This window comes from Abramis brama, assembly GCF_963993115.1.
Source record: "Abramis brama genome assembly, chromosome: 17".
Classification (NCBI taxonomy): domain Eukaryota; kingdom Metazoa; phylum Chordata; class Actinopteri; order Cypriniformes; family Leuciscidae; genus Abramis; species Abramis brama.
The window spans coordinates 21,174,650-21,190,767 of NC_139979.1; the positions used below are offsets into that span (position 1 = coordinate 21,174,650).

General features: G+C 37.7%; 1 protein-coding gene across 5 annotated transcripts in view; it reads left to right on the top strand.

Annotated features, from left to right (window-relative positions):
* The window catches only part of col14a1a (collagen, type XIV, alpha 1a), a 139,477-nt gene that overhangs the window by 115,397 nt on the left and 7,962 nt on the right, over positions 1-16,118 (top strand). For 3 of the 5 annotated variants that reach the window (XM_084088320.1, XM_084088318.1, XM_084088319.1), the window contains exons 37-45: positions 1,613-1,666; positions 2,094-2,138; positions 2,254-2,349; positions 2,461-2,514; positions 5,943-5,996; positions 10,091-10,144; positions 10,309-10,380; positions 12,383-12,418; positions 13,949-14,015. In XM_084088320.1, the coding sequence (XP_083944446.1) occupies positions 1,613-1,666; positions 2,094-2,138; positions 2,254-2,349; positions 2,461-2,514; positions 5,943-5,996; positions 10,091-10,144; positions 10,309-10,380; positions 12,383-12,418; positions 13,949-14,015 (532 nt within the window). The remainder of the gene's footprint in view (positions 1-1,612; positions 1,667-2,093; positions 2,139-2,253; positions 2,350-2,460; positions 2,515-5,942; positions 5,997-10,090; positions 10,145-10,308; positions 10,381-12,382; positions 12,419-13,948; positions 14,016-16,118) is intronic. The other 2 variants (XM_084088322.1, XM_084088321.1) reach the window with 1 other exon arrangement.

The window sequence follows — 16,118 nt, forward strand, 5'->3', positions numbered from 1 at the left end:
GATTAACTTTTTTGATCCACTTCAAATGTTGATTACATAAATACACACACAGCTAGCAAATCTGTATGTGACTATACTAACCATAAAATAACATTTTCCCTTCAAGGACCTAAAAAGTATATTCTGTATGTTTTATTCTTAATTTTACAATTATTAATCTTCACGTATACATTTCTCTTAAATTACTAATACAGGTTTATGCATTAGAAAAAAAAAGACAGCCAGCATTACATTGCTTTCACCTTATATTTATTTGTGACCACATGAGGGGCTCAGATAGGACATTTAAACCCTCTCGCACACCGTTCCACAGCAACACACTTCACCCAACTAAGCACACACATTTGGAAACGAATGAAATGAGTACTGGCATAACTTAAAGCGATTTTTACTGAAGTCCGTTTACTAGCGTACATTTATCGTTGTAATATACATGCATGTTCTGTAAAGCTGCTCTGAAACGATATGTATTTTGAATAGCGCTGTACAAATATGAATATTTGCGTAGATATGCCAACAAATGCAAGTGAAATGCCCACTCGTAACCTCCCCAGACAAACCATGATAAGTACGTTTTTGACGCTGTTTGACTTGCTTCATCTTCACCAAACACAAGACAGATGTCATCAACATTTTACGAACGAATGTTCCCAACCTTTCTGCTAAGAAATTAATTGTAAGTATCCAGACTGCGATAAGTTAGGCTTTTATCGCATCTCTCGTGTACACGCAAGCAGCCGCAACACCCAATCGGACTACTCAGGCAAACGTTGTTCTGTGTAAAAAGTATACGCATCAAAGTCTTATTTAAAGGGTCCGGTAATTCCAATCATCGTTTATTTTCAGTTTTTGGAAATACTTTAACTGTTGCCTTTTCGCTAGACGTAAAAGTTACGCGCTTGTTTTCACAGACCTGAGATTTAAAAACGCCGCCACCGGAAATGCTTCAGGGCCAGACATGCGCAGTAGCATTCCAACGGAATGTTATTGTTTACGTCCTTGAAATGGTCTATAGGGGACATTTAAAAAAATCATAGGCATGAAGGCAGTTCTGAAAGATAGGCATCTTAAACGGGTAGTTCACCCATAAATCACAATTATGTTGTCATTTACTCACCCTCATGTCATTTAAAACTTGCAATATACTGTACTTTCCTTTTTTCCTTTTTCCCCTCCATACAATGAAAGTCAATGGGGTCCAATGCTGTTTTAGCCACATCTGACTTTCATTGTATAAAACATTTGAAAATAAATTGAAAGTTTGCTGAGCCCCCCTAGTGGACCCCGGTCCCTTGGTTGAGAACCACCGTATTAGAGTATTGTGCGGTTACCATAGCAACATGCTAACATCAAACTCTGTTGAAATCAATTGCTAGTTGAGTCTCATTTGTGGTGTAGCGTTCCAAATCAGTCCCATATGAGGATCCATAATAGTTAGCACACTGCCCATGTAGGCATCAAGGCAGCTCACTATGCTTTGAATCAAAGCTAGAAAAAGTGTTTAAAATTGCTGTCTTAACATGTACCCCAGCTCTGGTCAGTAAGAAAATGTATTTGTTTATTCAGACTCTTTCAATTTGTGTTTATCTAATTGTGTGTGTCTGACTCCAAGGGCGGTCCTGGTATCAGAGGTTCGAGAGGAGATCGGGGGGAGCCAGGCTTGACGGTAAAGTACACATACAGTATGCTTCCACAGTATCCCATATGCAGGGCCACCCAGAGCTGTTATGATTTGCCAAATAGACAACATCTTAAAATGTGGAAATACACACAATGCATGTGCCTTCATGTTGTTTTTGGATTGTGCAAGTGAGTAAATCTCACTCGCTCCGATTTTTCTAAGAGCTTGCTTTGTTTATTTGTATCTCTTCGTCCAGCTGTAGTTTCCTTTACAGTAATGCCCCTCCAGATGTGTGTGTCCATGCACAGAATGCTTTATGCTCTAGTCCATGCTGGGGCAGGCATTATTATATTTCACGCTCCAAAGTTTTACGTAAACTTGGTTTAAATGGCCATCGATAAGAAGTTTGTCACAAGCTAGACTGTGACAAGTGTCTTTTGCTTCCTTGATTATTGCATTCCTGATGGAGAAGAAGACTGCAGGGCATTCACACTTTGTTTCAGCAGCCCGGCTGGTGGTAGGCCTGAAACATTACGTAATTATATTGAGGAAAATAAACCCGGCAATGAAACCATGATGATTTTATAATGAAGTTATGTTTATTAAGATAACGTCTAAACTTTATGTTCAAGGGGCCTCAAGGGCCACCTGGTGAGATCGGACCTTCAGGACCGCAGGGGCCACCGGGTCCTCAGGGGCCAAATGGACTGTCCATTCAGGGGGCACCGGTAAGTTTCCAGGGTACTTCATTTCTTCTGAGTTCTTGGATTGTTACACAGAGTTTGTTTCATCTTTATTTTAATTTTGCCTTTTTTCTTTTTCAATTTCTTTCTCTTCAGGGGGCTCCAGGAGAGAAAGGAGAAAAGGGTGAAATAGGTCTGCCAGGTCCTCAGGTACGGAAAAAATATATCGCCCGGATGTCTCATCAGCACTCACGACAGCTTTATAACACCCACACAGTCTCTCGTTAGCTAACCCCATCCCCTCTGTTAGAGAGTTATAATTATCACTGTGCCATGAGTGTCTGCTTATGTGTAGCTCATGACTGATAAGTCGTGCATGTGTGTGTCTGTATGTGCAGCTTATCTTGAATTTAAGAAAATTGGCTCACAGAAAAGAGAACATACAAATATAGATAATGTCCTTCAGTTGGCCGCCTAATAGAATCAACTAGTGTCTTTATGAATTACTCAGCTCTCCTGAACTCAGCATGGAAACTTGCTTGTTAGCGCAGGAAGTCTGCTAGGGAGAAGTGTTGGAACTGAGATACGCTTCTGTGAAATAATTACAAACATTTGAAGCCGGCAGGAGGAAATATATGATTTATTAGAAATGACTTTGGGAATTTCTCATCTTCAGAATATAAAACAAATATTATTTGATCAGTTTTCAACTGGCAATTTGGCTGTAACTGTGTAGCGGATTGTGTAGCACTAACCAAGTTTTAACTCGTTACTGTTTTTAATAGCAAGAATTTAATTAAAAAAGCAACATTTTGAGCAAAAAGCTTTTTTTTTTTTAAGGCTACATCCAGATCAGATTCAGAAAAATGATCAAAACATAGATGAAGTAGATCAAGTCCATCAACACCCCCTAAATTGCACAGTCCTATACTATTTCCTGGGTTGACATTTCATTCGATAACACTGTTTAATGTTGATGATCGCATTATTTTTCATATGCATCTGCTAATATGTTTTCGCTTGTTTCTGCTTCTTCTTCACATGTCTTCAGTACTCTTTTAGAAGATGTGTCATAGTGCCACCTACTGTATAACAGTGAAAACACGGAAAGCCGTAAATTTCCGTCAATAGCAGGGAAGGGTTGTCTCATAAATTATGTAAATTTCCTTCAATGGCGGGGATTGAGTTAATCAACAATTCAGCTGGGTTCATTTTAAAGGTGTATCCCCAGATTCCCTGCAACTTCATGAATTTTGTTAATTTTCAATATTATTATTATAGTATTGGTTTCTTGTTGATTGTCCCAAAATGTAAAGCTGTTCCATGTGGCTTTAACTGGGAAACATTTGTGCAAACATCAAATGGGACTTGAAGAGGTTTCATTTATAATTTACACTACTGTTCAAAAGTTTTGCATGCATGAATTTTATCAAATGTGACAGTAAAGACATTTTTAATGTTACAACAGATTTCTGTTTCAAACAATTGGTTCTTTTGCTTAGCTTTTTATGAGCTATTTATCAAAGAATCCTGATTTTTTTTTTTTTTTTTTTTTTTTTTTAAATCAGTTTCCACAAAAATATTTTGCAACACAACTGATTGAAAAAATTTTGAGCATCAAATCAGCATATTAGAATGATTTCTGAAGGATTATTTGACACTCAGAATATTTAACGGTATTATTGTGTAATATTTCACAGTATTTTACTGTATTTTTTTATCAAATAAATTCAGAAATGCAGCCTTGGTGAATATAAGAAACTTCTTTTAAAAACATTATAAAATCCTACCGACCAACTTTTGAAAGGTAGTGTACATTGTAGAATCAAACTAGGGTTGAATTTTTCATTAAGAGTGATAGTTTTCAAAAACGAGTACTTGAATACTCAGGGGTGTGTGGGGGGCAGGAATGTCCATCATTGAGATAATGAAAATATTTTAATTAAAAAATAACTTGAGTACTCGTGCATATCCCCAACCCAAACCCAGACAAGCGACTCTACCTACTCATTCCAATCCACCACACGCTACTGCCTAATCATACATGTTTGACAACTGTCAATTGACAATCTAATTTTAGGGAGAGTCTAAAATGCCTAAACTCAAAAGACAGGCAGGATGGAATTCATACCTTTGCCTCAAGCAGATGTTTTAGACTTTTATGCTTCCAAAGACTCTTTCAGAAGCTTGTTAAAATTCTCCATCTCCTGCGACAAGTGCTGGTGTTTAGTTTTCTGCTGAAAGTGTCACCAAAAGGCTTCTAAAACATTCACAGTGACAGTTCCATTTGTTGAGGAATGACTGTTTGATGTGAAGCCAGTGACAACCACTCAAGAAAAATCCCCTGGAGTTCTCTAGTCTATAGGGTGATGAAAAGAACATCTTGGCCTTTCCAGTGGTCAAAGTACAAATACACTCTTGGCTTGAGATGGATATCCTCCTTTAAGCAGAGGGGCCATCCACACCCTCGCTTCCATTAGCACCAGGTATTGAGTTCTTTCAGAGTTATGTTGGCAGTGAGGAGGAAGTGGTCTTTGCTGTACTGCAGAAGAGACGCTGAGTTCTCACTCAGGGCTAATCTATCCTGTCAGCCTGTGAATTATATTTATTGGCTGCTGGTTTCCAGTCCTCCATATCATGCGCCACATCTTCTCCTCAGTCTGTCTCTGCTGCTGGCACTGAGAGCCCAGTATAAAATACTGTTAGGAATGCCCTCACACACAGTTTCAGAATTACGAGTCCACTCGTGATAAACCGAAGCCCGTTTTAGCCTTTGCGACAGTGAGTGTGTGGTGCTGATATATGGGGTGGTGTTGAGCTGAATGTCTTGAATTTGTAATATTGTAGCTGAAGCGATGAAATATTGTATCATTATGAAGAGGAAGGCTGTGAGACGAACAGGCTTTTTCAGTTCATACTCTATATGAGCTGAGCAGCTGGGGGTTGTGGGATTGTTAAAAAAGTGAAGCAGAGTGAAGCAGAGAAACGCTCAACTGATAGATTGAAAATGCTTATCTGTGTGAGATGGAAGCAGTGACGTCTGAGGTAGACATTTCAAACTGTGTCATAATGCGGATTTGTTTTTTGTGGATTTAGTGATTTAAATGATAGTTCACCCTCATGTCGTTCCAAACCTGTATGACTTTATTTCATCTGTGGACCACAAAAGAAGGTATTTTGAAGAATCTTTCCTCATGTTTTATTCTTTCATGTTTTTGTCTGTACAATTAACATCAATGGGGTCCAAAACAACGCTGGACCTCATTGATTTTAGACAAACATTTTTTCAAAATATCTTCTATTGTGTTCCACAAGAGTCCACAGTCTTTTGGTTACCAACTCAGATCTTCAAGGACAGTTTATGTTATTTTTATCTAAGATATCATAGCAGAGCAGCTCTTCAAATCACAATGACTCAGACCACACAAACTGTCCTCACTTTCGATTACCTCCTCAACTCTGAGATTGAGCACTTAGACAATGTCAATACTGTAGCCGGTGAGAATGGAAGACATTCTGTGTATGGTGAAGGCCACGTGAAACAACAGGGCCGAACATTTATTACTCAGCAAATGCCAAACATTTTGTGAACATCTATTTCCGTCATTGATTAAGATGTTTTGTTTGTTTACTTTAAGGGTGTACCAGGTGCCAGTGGAGGACCAGGCCGAGATGGACCTCCAGGACAAAGAGTAAGCAACTTTTGTAACTTCTTTCAAACTATACTGTATGATGATGACATTTCTTTTTTGTACAATTACAAATGATTTTGTGTGATATTCCAGCCTGGTCTCATTGCTAATACGTAGTTAATTAATATGTAGCATTTACAGGTACAGAACATTTTTGTTATTGCACAAATGTCCAAATGATGATGTGTTGCAGTCACATCCTCTCTAACGGCTGGTATATAATAGTTTTGTATGAGTTACAGAGCAGAATTTAAGCTAATAATAGCTGACTCATTTCTCATTCATACGCACATCACCCAAAACACGGCATGTCACAATCTGTGACGAAGCAAGCGAGATCCAATGAGCAATCTGTGATACCACTGCCATAAATAGTGTCATAAAGCTTCTTGAAGCGGCAATTTTTACATTTAAAATTAGTGCGAAATTTGACTTTTACCGTCGCTGCTGAGAATAGAGATGAAGATCACTGAATAAAGGCTTGAATTTGGGTCTGTTCCTCACAATAACAAGACGCAATAAAATATTGTAAGAAATTACGCCACAAGCACGTTTTCCCAGTGAGCCTGGGTTGCGTATGTAAGTGGTACTTCAAACTTCAATTGGTCCACTAAAATTACTACCGAATTTAAATTAAATTTGCGTTAATGCATTCATTTTTAGAGCACTATTTGGTTTAACAATGAATGCATGATTAACTCTTTAATGCACAAATAATACAAATGTTAACTTTGATGGACCAAGTGATATTAAGTAAACCCAGTCCTGCCGTGTAATGAAGCTTCTGTGTCTGAGCAGATCTGATTACGCTGAAAGAGCCCTGACTCACAGATTCAATTTAAGGGACTAGTCAATAACACCACAACCTGAACTAATCAGATCTGTCCCACTAGACTGTCATAATAAACGCTGAACGTGTTTGTTTTCATTATTGATTTTGTACCTCGCCTCCAAACCAAATGAAGCAACATGTGAACAGAGCCTTATTTGACATTACGGAATCACACCTGTGATTCTCAGATTCTTGAGGTGATTTTGGTATGAGCTCACGTGTAAAACGTGAAATATAATTGCATCCTCTTAGTCTGGGTGTTTTGAGCTGCATGTGTCATCACAGATAAAGTGGTGTTTAAACTTTATTATGGCCATTTCTAGAAGTAAATAGTAGTCTATACAGATTAAACGCCACTGGAGACTTGACAAAAGGAACACTAGACTCATTCTGTGAACTGTAATGAAAAATATGCATGAGGTGGTTATTCGATTACCATTCCCAAAGCTGTGTAGTGTAATTAAATGTTAATGTCTTGGTGAGACAGCGCAAGTTCGTCATCTCTGTTTTGTAATAAGCAGCATGAGTGAAAATGTTTGAATAAATCTGTCAGTTTGCATTGGAAAAGAAAAACAAGCAGCTAAAATGGAGGTGTTCAGACCACACTGCTGCTTACTGAGCTTATTTAAAGCAGTTTGAGGGATAAATCTGCTGTGGTTTCATTCACAGTAACTCACTATGACAGTTTAACAAAGAAAGCAGATGTTTGGCTTTGAACTTATGATAATCTCTAAAAAGAACATTTGTAAAGAATATTATTATTGTTCCAAGGTTAACTAATGAGTTGTCTTATCTGGAAGTGGCACACAATAAAGTACTGAATAAATTATTCGATACTTCTGGGATTTTCACCTACAAATGGACTTCATGGAGACACTAGAACAACTGTCCAATGCATGGTACAAAAAGATGAACTTTCTAGTTTGACATCAGGTTGTGTGTGTGTGTGTGTGTGTGTTCTGGCTAGGGCTTGGCAGTATATTGAATATTCACAGTACATTTATAATGATTTTGCTGGCAATATAAAATGAAGCAACATTGTGACTATCGCTCAAATGTTTCAATAACATCTCTGATATATATGCAGAAAAAAGAGTTTGAGTTGATAAGTTTGATTAATTTCTGAGGATCTAATTAAAGTCTATATTGGAGAATATAGATGAAAATGATTAAATTTTTTATTGTGTTCATTTGGCGAAAAACATGCCTTGATTATTTTTTGACTAGATTTGTTTCTTTTTCATCTTATCTAAATTAAAATATTGAATACAGAATCATTCAAACATTTGGTGTCAGTAATACACACACACACGCGCACACGCGCACACACGCACACACACACACACACACACACACACACACACACACACACACACACACACACACACACACACTATCTTTGTGGGGACTCTCCATAGACTTAATGGTTTTTATACTGTACAAACTGTATATTCTATCTCCTTACACTAACCCTACCCCTAAACCTACCCATCACAGAAAACCTTCTGCATTTTTACATTTTCAAAAAAATATAATTTAGTATGTTTATTAACCCATTTCCCTCGTGGCTGGCTGGTGCCCACAATGGAGGTGATCTCAGGTTTTACTATCCTTGTGGGGACATTTGGTTCCCACAATGTAATATAAACCACACACACACACACACACACACACACACACACACACACACACACACACACACACACACACACACACACACACACACCCATCCAAATTTGCAATGTTAAAAAAGTAAACTCTGTTCTTTTGAAATCTATTCCTCAAAGAATCCTGACGAAAAAATGTTTCATGATTTCCACAAAAAAATTAAGCAGCTGTTTTGAACATTGATGGCAATAAGAAATAGACAGACAGACAGACAGACAGACAGACAGACAGACAGATAGACAGATAGATAGATAGATAGACAGACAGATAGATAGATAGATAGATAGATAGATAGATAGATAGATAGATAGATAGATAGATAGATAGATAGATAGATAGATAGATAGATAGATAGATAGATAGATAGATAGATAGATAGATCGATCGATCGATCGATCTATTCTGTGACCTCCAGCACTCATATGGGACTGCAGATATTGCTTCAGGGCCATAGCTGGGGAAAAATCATCACCACCTTTCGCCCGCTAACGACGGCACTGTGTTGCGTGCACCAGAACTGTTCTGAGGCTTTACACATAGTGTGGTTCTCCAAAAGTATGCTACACTTGAGGCATTTTAAATGTTACATTGTTTTCCCTTCCCTCCACTGGACTGTTTCCCAAAAGAGCCTGATATTTAGGGCAATGAAGCATGTTGAATGGAAGAACTCTTAGACTCAGTTGGATCACTGGCTTTAAAAAGAGCAGCCAGAACCATATTATATAATTTGCGCTGACAGATCTGACATTTAGTTGTTGTTGTGGAGTCTCTATCCCCTACTGAGGTACTTTAGGTGCATCCCAGCATTCTACATTAAAACAGTAGTGCAATGGATCTTCAAGAGGAGTTTGTTCTACTCCTTCATTTCCACCTGTTCTATTACTTTGCTGTTAGCGTTTGTGGATCTGGTCTTTTGCATTGGATTCGCTTGCTATTGAACGGTTCTAAAAAAGGGTTCATTCTGTGAATGTATAGGTCAGCCAGAGTTGAACACATGCTGTTCATTTAGTGAGTCACTGATGGATTCAGTGAGTTTTGGCTGATTCAAACTGATTCAGCTTGTGAGTTTGAGAGTCATTTGCTTGTGAATCAAAAGCTCGAAGGAAATAAAACAACAAAATAAGCTATTTGTTTACATTTAGCCACCTTAATTAAAACTTTGTTCCATTGTAAACTGGGCAAATATGTTATAAAGTATAGAAGGTAGACCTGCAGACTGACAGGTACCAGTTTTTCTGTATCAGGATGCGATAAAGCATTGTTTTTTGACCAGTGAGCCACATTTTTTAGCCCCACGTTTTTTTTAAAGGCATATCAAAGTTGTTAAATTTTTAAAAATGTGTCCCAAGATCATGTGCAGTTTTTCATTCTACTCCACTGCACTACATCTCGTGTTTTTAAAAGCAAAAAAAAAGTTACGTTCTTTCCTTTAGTAAATCTTTCCTTTAGATTTCCTTAAGAAGAATTGGGACCTCCAGGTTTTACTGTTAATAATCTGTGCTAAAAGAAGATGCTGTGCTGTATTTATATTGATTTTCTACATATTTGTATTTTAAACATAACATAGTGATTATCAGAAATTCTTTCTTTTTAGGGTCTACTGGGTAAAGATGGACCCCAGGGACGACAGGGCCCTCCAGGCCCAATGGTATGTAACATGATAGGCTTATTTGAAAACTACAGGTATGTGTATTGGGGTTGGAACTAAACTCTGCAGGACTGTGGCCCACCAGGAACTGACTTTTGCACACCTGCACTAGACTCTTTAAGTCTTTCTCATTAACTTTTTGTCCTCTCAATATCTCATTTTAGGGTAGCCCTGGTGCTCCTGGGGTTCCAGGATCAAGTGGACCACCAGGGCAAATTGGTGATCAGGGGCAACCTGTGAGTATTGCATTAAAGTCATGTTGAACAAACTGAACTCAGAATGCTGTAGACTGCTGGTCATGTCTTCAGGTTTCTTCAGCGTACTGATATTATTCAGCTCAGTTCTATAAATGTGGTTTTGTGGAGTTTAGTAGAAGGAACATTGAATTCTGGCAGACTGTCCTGCCACTGAGTCATTATCTTGAGAGTCAGATTCCAACATTATTCTCACTGAGGTACCAGACCACCAGACCAAAGATGAAAAGGAAGGGAAACCAGAATTAAAAAAACAAACAATATATGTCAACATGAAGTCAAGCAAACTGGTCCTTTGGTATCCCACGCAACTGATATTGAATATACTTGCTAAAAAAGACCAGCATAATTGGTGACCAGCATGTTTTGGTGTTGGCTTGCTGGTGTTCTCATTAGGCTTAACCAGAAAGCCTTCTTTGGCAGGGCTCAACAATAAGGATGGCCAGCTGGTCCGGGGCCAGCGCAAGACGGTTCAGGCCACTTGACAGAACTTTCACCATGTCTGTGTTGCCTCCTTACATTTGGTCTTACATTTGTTGATTTTGCACATCCCACATTTTTAGTTTTCTGTGCTGCAAGTCAGAATGTCAGTAATGTTTTTTATCGTATTCACTTATTTTTTAGCTATATATTTTCCAGCTTGTTCGTGTTTTCTTTTTATATATAAAAAGTTACAAAAAAAATCTAAATGTGTGTATTTCGATTATGACAACTCAGAATAGTTTTAGCACATTGATGGTTTTCCAAACAAGATTTCTTGGTGAACAGAATGATTATGATGGTCCTCCATCTAGAGTAGGGGTGTCAAATTCCACTCATGTAGGACCAATGGGTTTAGCTTCAACCTGCCCTAAGTTTTTAGTAATCATATATCAAATATTGATTAGCTAAATTTTGCAGGATAGTGGCCCTCCAGGGGTAGGATTGGACACCCTTGAGTCAGAGTAACACCAAAACCTGCACTAACCAGCATGGACTAGCCTGATCATTTCAGCAGGGGGAATTTTCCTTTTAAAAAGACCATAGGTTTAAAAGCTAGAAATTGATCTACAGTATTTATTATGATTTAAGTCATTTATGTATTCTGGAGTGCACAGCTCCACATGAGATACTGTATATCCTATAGAGTTTGGGCTGTGAAGTGCTTATTGAAAAATGTACACCATATACAGTCTGACAGGTTAGAGAGAGAGAGAGAGAGAGAGAGAGAGAGAGAGGGACCTAAAAAACCTCAGGTATTGTTTACACAGAGGCTCTGACTGAAATGTCTATTTCTCATTTGTTTGTTAGAAGCACATGAGGGAGTGACACTTGCATTAATGTTGGAGCTCTATTACCTTGCATTTGTTCTCATAGATTTGTAAAGTAGAACCATATGCTTCACGGCAGTCTTGAGGAACATCTGCAGAGCTCGAATGCAGCGTGGCCTCTCAACACTGATTTGAAACCTGTACATCTTTCCCTTTATATGCCCTGGAAGAGAGATCGTCATGAAGATGACAGGTTTATGATTGTAACCCAGTTTAGAGCAGGGCTTTGTTAATTCTACTACAATAGAGATATAGCGCCATAACATCTTGTTCTGATGTGTGAAATTACATGAAGTACTTTAAATAAACTATGATCATATTCTCACACATTCTGGCACAAATGTAACATATACTCATGGTGAGTGTCTATGCACCCCAGATCCTCCAGTGAGGGTTACATCTCATTTTTACCCAGATGTTATGATATCAGAATTGTTTAGCAGCCACGACGCTCTGGCCACGAATCCTGGTCTGTTTTCCAACACATTAGGTCAGCGATGCATCCATTTTATGCCTTTGGCTCCGTGATCAATTTGGTCCGCTCTCACATTCAAATCTCCCTCTCCAAACAGTCATTAATGTCTTTGTGTTTCTTCTGTCGTTTTCTTCTCCGATCGGTGACTCGCCAAGAATTCAGAAATGTTTGTCTTCACTCTCGTTTTCTCTTTTTGCAGGGAACTCCCGGCACCAAAGGCGAGCGAGGAGAGAGAGTGAGTCTCCTAAACTGTCTGCATCTAAACTGTCATGGAGTTTAGATTGGGGTGGTGGCACGTGACACTCATAATGGTGTTTTATCAGAGGCAGGATTAAGCAGCTTTCTGACAGGCCTCTTGATAAAAATCACAGCAGCAGTGTTGAATTATAGCTTCTTTTATTCACACTCTCTCTATATGCATGGGGTTTTTAATTTAGCCGCTGCGGGAGCATTAAGTGTAATACTGGTGCAGCTTAAGTTGTCTATCAAGCTTCACAGTAAGACTCGGTCCAGAGCTTTCACACAACAATGCATTTGTGTTTTTATTCTGATTTCTTCACTGCTGTGGCACCGTCCACCACACAAAGGGTGTGTGAAGAGTGTTAAATTGGTTGAATTAAACACCCACGTTGTACAGGCTTTTAGCCTCCCTGTAAAGCAGCTAAAGCGAATTTGTGTGGTGTTGGTTTTTTTGTCACAGCAGTTTGTGGTCTTAATCCAGGCTGAATGCTTGTTTTTTAGGTGTTAATGCTGATGCTAGTGGGTTGGAAAATTCATTAGCACACAGAAGAGTATGGTCAAAATAGTTTTTTTTTTGTTTTTTATTTTATTTTTATTATCATTATTTCCTGTAGTTTGGCATGCAACAACATGGTTGCCCATTCTAATAATTGCATCAGTAATCTGTTTAAAATATGTATGTACTAATATACAATTCTAAGTTTGCGACTGCTAGTTATTCCTCTGCTTTCATTGTTCACTTTTTTTCTGGCAGACTGATAAAAATCTGACTCTCACAATTTGTGAAGCAGAAAAAAAATCAGGCAAATCAGAAAGGAACTGTTGATTTTTCTCTAGCTTTTGCATTTGTTTTGCAATTTACATTAGGTTAATATAATGCTGAGGCTGAAATAAACCATGTTTTGTCTGCCTGTTTAGGGTTTTTTTTAGAAACTAAATCATAATTATAAGAGAGAGCAATAGGAGTAATCTTTTTTTTTTTTTTTTTCATATCCGTATTTAAATTATGCCAAATTATAATTTCTTATTTTTTACGTTTTTAACATAAACATTGCTTACATAATTTTCATTAAAACATTCATTGATCTGGCTTAGAAATAGGCCAATGAAAAAAGTATCCACTTGTATTCATCTGCCACTAATCTGAATGACCTATTGAAGATGAAGAAACACATTCTGTTGGTGTCATTCTGAATCACAGAAACACTCTGAATCCAATCAAAATTCACCACCCTAAAGCTCATCCTCATGAAACTGTCCAGACTTTGAGAGCAAACAGCCTTTTTATTGATTGTCTGAGTTTTTGCAGCTCTCTTTGTTGCAGCCAGCATAAAGAAAACCGTAAAATCAGGCAAATCAGGCAATATATGTTCTTTGTTGTAGCTTTCCTAGTATGTGATGTTCGTACTCTTGCCAATGGGTTAAAATGATTATAACAGTAATGACAGAATGATTTAACCTAAATGACAGAAATTCTGTGACACTGGACGCCCCTGTGTTAATCCCATGTTGTTTCTTTCTGAAGGGTGACATACAGTCTCAGGCCGCAGTCCGCGCCATAGCGCGACAAGTTTGTGAACAGCTCATTCAGAGTGAGTTGAAAATTTGTATATTTTTGCTTGCTTGTTCCTTGTTTACATATCCTACAACACTATTGTTTTTGAAAGAAATTATTACTTTTAGTCAGGAGTGCATTAAATAAATCAAGTCACAGTTAAGACCTTTATATTGATCCAAAAGATTTTCATTTCAAATAAATGCTGTTCTTTTAAACTTTCTATTCATCAAAAATTGTGCAAAAAAGTATCACAGTTTCCAAAAAAATATTAAAGGTATGTAATATTAAAGGTACAGTATATAATATTGAGAGCTAGTGGTTGAAATTGGTACTTCAGTCCAAAATTGGAGAAATGCTCAAGCGGGTTGCCAGATTAAAGGGACTGTAAGTAGGAATTTCTCCCATCTAGTGGTGAAATTGTATTTTGCATTCAAACGAATAATGCTCTCCAGCGCCTCACTTTTTCAAATGCGTGTTGCATCTACGGTAGCCGCTATGTACCAAAAAGCTATGACAGGATGTCTTATAATAGCACTTTGAGTTTTTCTTCGGGTGAACAGGTTTGTTATTTAAAACAAACTGAAACTTGAAACAACGAAAAAAGAATGTTACAGTATGAATTACTGACTGTGAAAAACATTAACTAAGGTAATTAGTAGTAATAAAGCCTTCTTTACTCGTTATATTTTTTGAAGTACGTGCATTGTTAGATATCATCATCATCATCAGAGCCTTCTCTAATGTTACTTTACTAAATAGCTGCTATTCATCAAAGAGCCTGTTTAACTTTTACTATAAATGTTCTTCTGTCTATATAATAAAGTACTTCTCTATATACTAAAAAACTTATATAGTTTTTTTTTTCTGTCTATATAATAAAAAACTTCTCTAATGTTACTTTACTCAATAGCTGCTATTCATCAAAGAGCCTGTTTAACTTTTACTATAAATGTTCTTCTGTCTATATAATAAAGTACACAACCAAGCAATGAAAAAAAAAAAAAGCTTGTAATTAAGACCGTAACACTGACTTACCTGTCGAGAAGAAAGCAGGAAACTTCAGCGTCTCTTTTAAAAGCTTTCTCCTGCATTAGCTATCCCGACATTAACCCTTGTTTTTGTAATCTCTGGTCACGTTTCCTTTTATGGTCTATTTTGGACTTTTTCGACGACGAGGACTCCTTATCCTGTGACTCAGCATATGTATGAATGAACGGTGTATAAATAACCGTGCAGTGCAGCCTTTTAAACTTGCCGCGGCAGTGACAAGCGCCTCTCACTGCTCTGCTCCTCCGCTTCTGCTGGCTTCAGTCACGTGACGCTGGTTCTGAACGAAACGCGTTGTGGAAACGCGTTGGTCTAGTACTTTTTGTCCCTCTCTGCTATTATAGTTTTTCAAGATGGCGGAACTACATGGAAGCCTCTGTGGACCTACCCGTCCCATGTATATAAAGATAATAAATTCTTCGTTTACGAGGATTAGTCTGATCATTGGCATAGGTATTTGTACATCATTGAGGGCATATTTATTAATAAAAATATTGATTTTAGATAATAAAATACCTAAAAAGCTACACACAGTCCCTTTAAGGACACACAACAGGAACGAGCACAATTGATAATAGAAGGCATCAAGCCTTACACTGTAAGTCTATGAGTTGATTTATCTGCGTTTTAATATGCCTAATAGGCTTTTTAGGTTGCGTAGAATCTGCGATCTCTGACCCAGTTCATTTGCTGGCTTCCATGGCTGCAATACGCAGGTTTTTTTTGGCACCTGGCAACCCGGGGTGTCGAAATACTATTGGGTAAATTGGCAGTGGGCGGGATCACATGGTAACTGTGTAACATTGTGTTTCGGAGAAAGAACTATGTGGACTTAGCATGTTTCCTAAATATCTGCAAACAAATTATGGTATTTTTATGCTTTAGTGCAGTCAAAAAAAATTACCATTTCAATATGTATGATAATAAGAAATGTCTCTTGGGCACCAAATCAACATTTTATAATGATTTCCGAAGAATAATGTGGCATTGAAGAAAATTCAGCTTTGCCATCACATGAAATAAAGTGCCCCTATTATGCTATTTTAAAATCTCCTAGTGTTGTTTTGCAGTCTCCTACAACAGGTTTACA